The following is an 8917-nucleotide window of genomic DNA, read 5'->3' as shown; positions in this document are numbered from 1 at the left end:
TGATGGACATTTAGGCTCTTTCCATAATTTGGCTATTGTTGAGAGTGCCGCTATAAACATTGGGGTACAGGTGCCCCTATGCATCAGTACTCCTGTATCCCTTGGATAAATTCCTAGCAGTGCTATTGCTGGGTCATAGGGTAGGTCTATTTTTAATTTTCTGAGGAACCTCCACACTGCTTTCCAGAGCGGCTGCACCAATTTGCATTCCCACCAACAGTGCAAGAGGGTTCCTGTTTCTCCACATCCTCTCCAGCATCTATAGTCTCCTGATTTCTTCATTTTGGCCACTCTGACTGGCGTGAGGTGCTATCTGAGTGTGGTTTTGATTTGTATTTCCCTGATAAGGAGCGACGTTGAACATCTTTTCATGTGCCTGTTGGCCATCCGGATGTCTTCTTTAGAGAAGTGTCTATTCATGTTTTCTGCCCATTTCTTCACTGGGTTATTTGTTTTTCGGGTGTGGAGTTTGATGAGCTCTTTATAGATTTTGGATACTAGCCCTTTGTCCGATGTGTCATTTGCAAATATCTTTTCCCATTCCGTTGGTTGCCTTTTAGTTTTGTTGGTTGTTTCCTTTGCTGTGCAGAAGCTTTTTATCTTCATAAGGTCCCAGTAATTCACTTTTGCTTTTAATTCCCTTGCCTTTGGGGATGTGCCGAGTAAGAGATTGCTACGGCTGAGGTCAGAGAGGTCTTTTCCTGCTTTCTCCTCTAAGGTTTTGATGGTTTCCTGTCTCACATTCAGGTCCTTTATCCATTTTGAGTTTATTTTTGTGAATGGTGTGAGAAAGTGGTCTAGTTTCAACCTTCTGCATGTTGCTGTCCAGTTCTCCCAGCACCATTTGTTAAAGAGACTGTCTTTTTTCCATTGGATGTTCTTTCCTGCTTTGTCAAAGATGAGTTGGCCATACGTTTGTGGGTCTAGTTCTGGGGTTTCTATTCTATTCCATTGGTCTATGTGTCTGTTTTTATGCCAATACCATGCTGACTTGATGATGACAGCTTTGTAGTAGAGGCTAAAGTCTGGGATTGTGATGCCTCCTGCTTTGGTCTTCTTCTTCAAAATTACTTTGGCTATTCGGGGCCTTTTGTGGTTCCATATGAATTTTAGGATTGCTTGTTCTAGTTTCGAGAAGAATGCTGGTGCAATTTTGATTGGGATTGCATTGAATGTGTAGATAGCTTTGGGTAGTATTGACATTTTGACAATATTTATTCTTCCAATCCATGAGCAGGGAATGTCTTTCCATTTCTTTATATCTTCTTCAATTACCTGCATAAGCTTTCTATAGTTTTCAGCATACAGATCTTTTACATCTTTGGTTAGATTTATTCCTAGGTATTTTATGCTTCTTGGTGCAATTGTGAATGGGATCAGTTTCTTCATTTGTCTTTCTGTTGCTTCATTGTTAGTGTATAAGAATGCAACTGATTTCTGCACATTGATTTTGTATCCTGTAACTTTGCTGAATTCATGTATCAGTTCTAGCAGACTTTTGGTGGAGTCTATCGGATTTTCCATGTATAATATCATGTCATCTGCAAAAAGCGAAAGCTTGACTTCGTCTTTGCCAATTTTGATGCCTTTGATTTCCTTTTGTTGTCTGATTGCTGATGCTAGAACTTCCAGCACTATATTAAACAACAGCGGTGACAGTGGGCATCCCTGTCGTGTTCCTGATCTCAGGGAAAAAGCTCTCAGTTTTTCCCCGTTGAGGATGATGTTAGCTGTGGGCTTTTCATAAATGGCCTTTATGATCTTTAAGTATGTTCCTTCTATCCCGACTTTCTCAAGGGTTTTTATTAAGAAAGGGTGCTGGATTTTGTCAAAGGCCTTTTCTGCATCGATTGACAGGATCATACGGTTCTTCTCTTTTTTTTTGTTAATGTGATGTATCACGTTGATCGATTTGCGAATGTTGAACCAGCCCTGCATCCCAGGAATGAATCCCACTTGATCATGGTGAATAATTCTTTTTATATGCTGTTGAATTCGATTTGCTAGTATCTTATTAAGAATTTTTGCATCCATATTCATCAGGGATATTAGCCTGTAGTTCTCTTTTTTTACTGGGTCTCTGTCTGGTTTAGGAATCAAAGTAATACTGGCTTCATAGAATGAGTCTGGAAGTTTTCCTTCCCTTTCTATTTCTTGGAATAGCTTGAGAAGGATAGGTATTATCTCTGCTTTAAATGTCTGGTAGAACTCCCCTGGGAAGCCATCTGGTCCTGAACTCTTATTTGTTGGGAGATTTTTGATAACCGATTCAATTTCTTCGCTGGTTATGGGTCTGTTCAAGCTTTCTATTTCCTCCTGATTGAGTTTTGGAAGAGTGTGGGTGTTTAGAAATTTGTCCATTTCTTCCAGGTTGTCCAATTTGCTGGCATATAATTTTTCATAGTATTCCCTGATAATTGTTTGTATCTCTGAGGGATTGGTTGTAATCATTCCATTTTCTTTCATGATTTTATCTATTTGGGTCATCTCCCTTTTCTTTTTGAGAAGCCTGGCTAGAGGTTTGTCAATTTTGTTTATTTTTTCAAAAAACCAACTCTTGGTTTCGTTGATCTGCTCTACCGTTTTTTTAGATTCTATATTGTTTATTTCTGCTCTGATCTTTATTATTTCCCTTCTTCTGCTGGGTTTAGGCTGCCTTTGCTGTTCTGCTTCTATTTCCTTTAGGTGTGCTGTTAGATTTTGTATTTGGGATTTTTCTTGTTTCTTGAGATAGGCCTGGATTGCAATGTATTTTCCTCTCAGGACTGCCTTCGCTGCATCCCAAAGCGTTTGGATTGTTGTATTTTCATTTTCGTTTGTTTCCATGTATATTTTAATTTCTTCTCTAATTGCCTGGTTGACCCACTCATTCGTTAGTAGGGTGTTCTTTAACCTCCATGCTTTTGGAGGTTTTCCAGACTTTTTCCTGTGGTTGATTTCAAGCTTCATAGCATTGTGGTCTGAAAGTATGCATGGTATAATTTCAATTCTTGTAAACTTATGAAGGGCTGTTTTGTGACCCAGTATATGATCTATCTTGGAGAATGTTCCATGTGCACTCGAGAAGAAAGTATATTCTGTTGCTTTGGGATGCAGAGTTCTAAATATATCTGTCAAGTCCATCTGATCCAATGTATCATTCAGGGCCCTTGTTTCTTTATTGACTGTGTGTCTAGATGATCTATCCATTTCTGTAAGTGGGGTGTTAAAGTCCCCTGCAATGACCACATTCTTATCAATAAGGTTGCTTATGTTTATGAGTAATTGTTTTATATATCTGGGGGCTCGGGTATTTGGCGCATAGACATTTATAATAGTTAGCTCTTCCTGGTGGATAGACCCTGTGATTATTATATAATGCCCTTCTTCATCTCTTGTTACAGCCTTTAATTTAAAGTCTAGTTTGTCTGATATAAGTATGGCTACTCCAGCTTTCTTTTGGCTTCCAGGAGCATGATAAATAGTTCTCCATCCCCTCACTCTCAATCTAAAGGTGTCCTCAGATCTAAAATGAGTCTCTTGTAGACAGCAAATAGATGGGTCTTGTTTTTTTATCCATTCTGATACCCTATGTCTTTTAGTTGGCGCATTTAATCCATTTACATTCAGTGTTATTATAGAAAGATATGGGTTTAGAGTCATTGTGATGTCTGTATGTTTTATGCTTGTAGTGATGTCTCTGGTACTTTGTCTCACAGTATCCCCCTTAGGATCTCTTGTAGGGCTGGTTTCGTGGTGACAAATTCCTTCAGTTTTTGTTTGTTTGGGAAGACCTTTATCTCTCCTTCTATTCTAAATGACAGACTTGCTGGATAAAGGATTCTCGGCTGCATATTTTTTCTGTTTAGCACACTGTAGATCTCGTGCCAAGCCTTTCTGGCCTGCCAAGTTTCAAAGGAGAGATCAGTCACGAGTCTTATAGGTCTCCCTTTATAAGTGAGGGCACGTTTATCCCTTGCTGCTTTCAGAATTTTCTCTTTATCCTTGTATTTTGCCAGTTTCACTATGATATGTCGTGCAGAAGATCGATTCAAGTTACGTCTGAAGGGAGTTCTCTGTGCCTCTTGGATTTCAATGCCTTTTTCCTTCCCCAGTTCAGGGAAGTTCTCAGCTATAATTTGTTCAAGTACCCCTTCAGCACCTTTCCCTCTCTCTTCCTCCTCTGGGATACCAATTATGCGTATATTATTTTTTTTTAGTGTATCACTTAGTTCTCTAATTTTCCCCTCATACTCCTGGATTTTTTTATCTCTCTTTCTTTCAGCTTCCTCTTTCTCCATAACTTTATCTTCTAGTTCACCTATTCTCTCCTCTGCCTCTTCAAGCCGAGCCATCGTGGATTCCATTTTGTTTTGCATTTCGTTTAAAGCGTTTTTTCAACTCCTCGTGACTGTTCCTTAGTCCCTCGATCTTTGTGGCAAGAGATTCTCTGCTGTCCTGTATACTGTTTTCAAGCCCAGCGATTAATTTTATGACTATTATTCTAAATTCACTTTCTGTTATATTATTTAAATCCTTTTTGATCAGTTCATTAGCTGTTGTTATTTCCTGGAGATTCTTCTGAGGGGAATTCTTCCGTTTGGTCATTTTGGAGAGTCCCTTGCGTGGTGAGGACCTGCAGTGCACTTCCCCTGTGCTGTGGTGTATAACTGGAGTTAGTGGGCGGGGCCGCAGTCCGACCCGATGTCTGCCCCCAGCCCACTGCTGGGGCCACAGTCAGACTGGTGTATGCCTTCTCTTCCCCTCTCCTAGGGGCGGGATTCACTGTGGGGTGGCGTGTCCCGTCTGGGCTACTTGCACACTGCCAGGCTTGTGTTGCTGGGGATCTGGCGTATTAGCTGGGGTGGGTAGGCAAGGTGCACGGGGGCTGGAGGGGCAGGCTTAGCTCGCTTCTCCTTAGGTGATCCACTTCAGGAGGGGCCCTGTGGCAGCGGGAGGGAGTCAGATCCGCTGCCGGAGGTTTGGCTCCGCAGAAGCACAGAGTTGGGTGTTTGCGCGGAGCGAGCAAGTTCCCTGGCAGGAACTGGTTCCCTTTGGGATTTTGGCTGGGAGATGGGCGGGGGAGATGGCGCTGGCGCCTTTGTTCCCCGCCAAGCTGAGCTCTGCCGTCCGGGGGCTCAGCAGCTCTCCCTCCCTCTGTCCTCCAGCCTTCCCGCTTTCCGAGCAGAGCCGTTAACTTCTGACCTCCCAGACGCTAAGTCGCGCTTGCTGTCGGAACACAGTCTGTCCGGCCCCTCCGCTTTTGCCAGCCAGACTCGGGGGCTCTGCTTGGCCGGCGAGCCGCCCCTCCGCCCCAGCTCCCTCCCGCCAGTCCGTGGAGCGCGCACCGCCTCGCCGCCCTTCCTACCCTCTTCCGTGGGCCTCTAGTCTGCGCTTGACTCCGGAGACTCCCTTCTGCTAATCCTCTGGCGGTTTTCTGGGTTCTTTAGGCAGGTGTAGGTGGAATCTAAGTGATCGGCAGGACGTGTTGTGAGCCCTGCGTCCTCCTACGCCGCCATCTTCCGGAACCTCTAATTTTTTTTTTTTTTAACTTCACTCATCTTCAACATCTATAGACAACTCATTTTAACTCTGTTTTCTTCTTGGAGCCTCTTTGCACTTAGTAAATTGTGATGGGTTGGTTTTTGTCTCATAATAAGGGTGACTTCCAGTTAACCCAGTACCATCTTGGTGTGTACCTGTCATAATTATTACTCTTTTTTTCACTCTCAGAAGAGTCCCAGTGACTTTATGGTCAGCTGACTCCTAATGAACCTGTTATTAGTCACCATGAAGCCCAAACCACTTCCCAGTTATTTTTATTATTCTTGATATACAATGAAAAGATTTAATTGCCTTAAATCTTTTAAAATGTGAAAAAGAGTATCTATGTTTCCTATCCAATTTTAGTGTTTGATGCTTTTTAATATGGAACTTGACTTTGAGAAAAGTTGACTTTGGCACTATTAACTCCCCCATTCCCCATTATCAAAATATGTTCATGAAGGTATAGAAAGTCCTTCCTAACTGGCCTTTTTCCCACTTGGTGGGAAAGTGAAGTGGGAGTTCTCCCAGGGGCTTCTGCATCAGATTCATCACTCTGATGAAATGGATTTTAACAGTTGCATACATTTGCGATGACAAAAAGAAAAGCCCAGAGCCCTCATTCTTTTCCTCCCTCAGAAGCGGTGGTGGCTGCGTGGGCAGAGGAGGCCTGGCAGGCTCTGGTTCTCTGCCCACAGCTCTGTGTCGCCCTCTGCAGTGTTGAAGTGGGAGTGCGCGTGGAAGCCTTTGACTGTCAGGAGTGGTCTAAGGGCCAAGGCCGTCACATCAACAGTGCTTTTCTCATTTATAATGCTGTCAATGATAAGGAAGAAATGGTCACATTTCCCAGAATCAAACCCATATCAAAGGTCAGTTATTAGCACGTGAGTTCATTAATCAGACCACTTATTCTGGGGGAAGTGGTGGGTTACAGAGCTCTACCCAGAATCTCCCCACACCAGCAACAACTTCCAAGGCTATTCCTCTTTAGATTTTTTTTCTTTTTTACATTACGAAGTAAAATGGACTTTTTCTCCCCCTGCCCACCCCCGATCACTCTCATCATTTGTTAGAATGATAGAGGCCCTGGAGACCTCACTTCTGTTCCGCTGTGTGCTGCTGTGGGAAGAACATCATCTTCCGTGTCCTATTTCTGACTCTCTTCTCCCACTTCTTTACTCCAGCTCTCCATGGTTCTCTACATGCAATGGAACTGTATCTTCTCCCTATCTGAGAGGGGCCTTGCTGCCCACCCTCACCTTTTCTAAAAACTGTATAGTGAGATAGATGTATAATTCTGATAACAGAAATGATAACAGTCACCACTTTAAAAAAGGGAAAAAGGGGCGCCTGGGTGGCTCAGTCGGTTGAGCGTCCGACTTCGGCTCAGGTCATGATCTCACAGTCTGTGGGTTCAAGCCCCGCGTCAGGCTCTGTGCTGACAGCTCAGAGCCTGGAGCCTGCTTCCAATCCTGTGTCTCCCTCTCTCTCTGCCCCTCCCCCAGTCTCACTTTGTCTCACTCTGTCTCTCAAAAATAAATAAATATAAAAAAAATTAAAAAAAAAAGAATTTAAAAAAGGGAAAAAAAACGGGCTGCAAAGGTTGTCTTTATCCATGCACTTGCCCTTTGTGGGTGTTGAGTATAGTTCACACAGAGACACCATGTATGTTCCAACTAGCCCCTTCAACTGAATTCAGAGAGAGACACTTAAGGATTGTACCATTAAATTAGAAATGTATTGATTTTAATTTGTTTTTTATTAAAGGATGATTTTAGACGGTATCGTGGAGCTATTGCACGCAAGAGAATTCGCCTAGGCAGGTAAGGGATGTGGGCATAAGGATTTGAGGCTATATTCTCTTATCTAACAAATTATATAGCAAAGGGCCCCTCTCTAGGTGTCTGTTCCCACATAATGTAACATGAGACGGTCTGATATTTTCTGACTGGAGGCTAACTGTGACAGATTTTTTTTTTTTCTTGATTGTTCCACTAGTAAAAGTAGCTTTTAAAACTGCTGATTTCAGTTCAAGAAAGTGTCATGGTGACTGTTGTGTGCCAAATGCAGGGAAGAAAACTTTATTATTATAACATTATTATAACATGTTAAGTAACATTTTAATTTTTTTCCAGAAAATATGTTACTTCCCACAAAGAAGAAGTGCCAGTTTGTGTACAATGGGACATGAGCAACCAGGTAACAGTTTTATGATTTGGAGCTTTTCGTGTAAAAAGGGAAAATGGTATCATTATAAACATGAAAGTTCCCATGTTTAACTGCTTCAGGTTGTGCCTATACAGGTTAGATGAAAAGGTAAATTATATCAACCAATCATCTCAAAATAAAACAAAACCAAACTATTAGTAAGTGGTTACCAACTAGTAGTTTCCGTGCCCTGTCTGAATTACATGTACAGTTTCCAAACTACAGACTCAGAATGATCTGCCATCAAATGCATTCAAGCAGCATGACACTGAGATACAGTGTCTCTCCATAATTTGTGCTGAAAAGACACGCCTTCCGGCTTGCATTTTTATAACACAACAACAAAGTATTAGTCGTTTTAAGGTTTTTGACCATAAATTATAAAAGGAGATCCAAGTTTACTGATTACATGTTGATTATAAGTCATACTGAAAGGTTATGTTGTCTTTGCTCAGGACACCAATTAAAATGATACTAATTTGCTAAGCATGCAGGCCTCATTTTATTTTGTCTCAATTCTGAATTAAGTGTTTGAGACAAATTATGTTACCGACAGCTTGGTTCTGAGCTTAGCATTATCACTTTGGCTCTAACAGTTCCCGTTTTCTAAGCAGAAACTGTTTGATCACATATCTGTGGACTGAACTCTCAGCTTTTACGATATTTGTGTTTTAGGTATCCCTGAGTAATGCCAATGTGGAGGCTCTCAAAAATCTGGCAGCCAAGAGTGGCTGGGAGGTTACCAGTGCTGTGGAAAAGGTAGGAGGCATCCAGGTCTATGTACAACCTGCTGTCCATCACAAATGAAAGTTGTCATGCTGCTGGTGGTGGTTCTGCTTCTGCTGCTGTTTTTAAGAAGGTAAAAAGTCTTTCTGGGAAACTATTTCTAAGAGGCAGGTATCTTTCCAGGGCTGAATCTACTGCTCCATGCCGGTTGATTTGTGGTTCTCCAGGCTGCCCCACACATTCCTGCCTCTGAACTCAGTTGTCATATTCCACTTCTCTCTCTTTCTCCTCTCCATCTGCCTCAGTCCAACCTGGTCTTCAAGACCAGGACAAATGCTTTCTGCACAAAGCCAATTCCTATCATCCTGACTGAAGGAACTTCCCTGGAGGAACCCCCTTAGCAATTACTTTTTCAAAATTAATTTGTCAATTAATTATGCCCTGTCTTGTGACAGTGCTT

At 42.2% G+C, this 8917-nt stretch overlaps 1 protein-coding gene across 3 annotated transcripts in view; it reads left to right on the top strand.

Annotated features, from left to right (window-relative positions):
• The window catches only part of ACOT12 (acyl-CoA thioesterase 12), a 59293-nt gene that overhangs the window by 41240 nt on the left and 9136 nt on the right, over positions 1 to 8917 (top strand). For all 3 annotated transcript variants that reach the window (XM_049649732.1, XM_049649731.1, XM_049649733.1), the window contains exons 8-11: positions 6242 to 6392; positions 7291 to 7346; positions 7659 to 7722; positions 8407 to 8490. In XM_049649732.1, coding sequence (XP_049505689.1) covers positions 6242 to 6392; positions 7291 to 7346; positions 7659 to 7722; positions 8407 to 8490 — 355 coding nt within the window. The remainder of the gene's footprint in view (positions 1 to 6241; positions 6393 to 7290; positions 7347 to 7658; positions 7723 to 8406; positions 8491 to 8917) is intronic.

Source organism: Panthera uncia (assembly GCF_023721935.1).
Source record: "Panthera uncia isolate 11264 chromosome A1 unlocalized genomic scaffold, Puncia_PCG_1.0 HiC_scaffold_17, whole genome shotgun sequence".
In the NCBI taxonomy this organism is placed as follows: Eukaryota; Metazoa; Chordata; class Mammalia; order Carnivora; family Felidae; genus Panthera; species Panthera uncia.
This window is presented reverse-complemented; position numbering and strand designations above follow the sequence as displayed.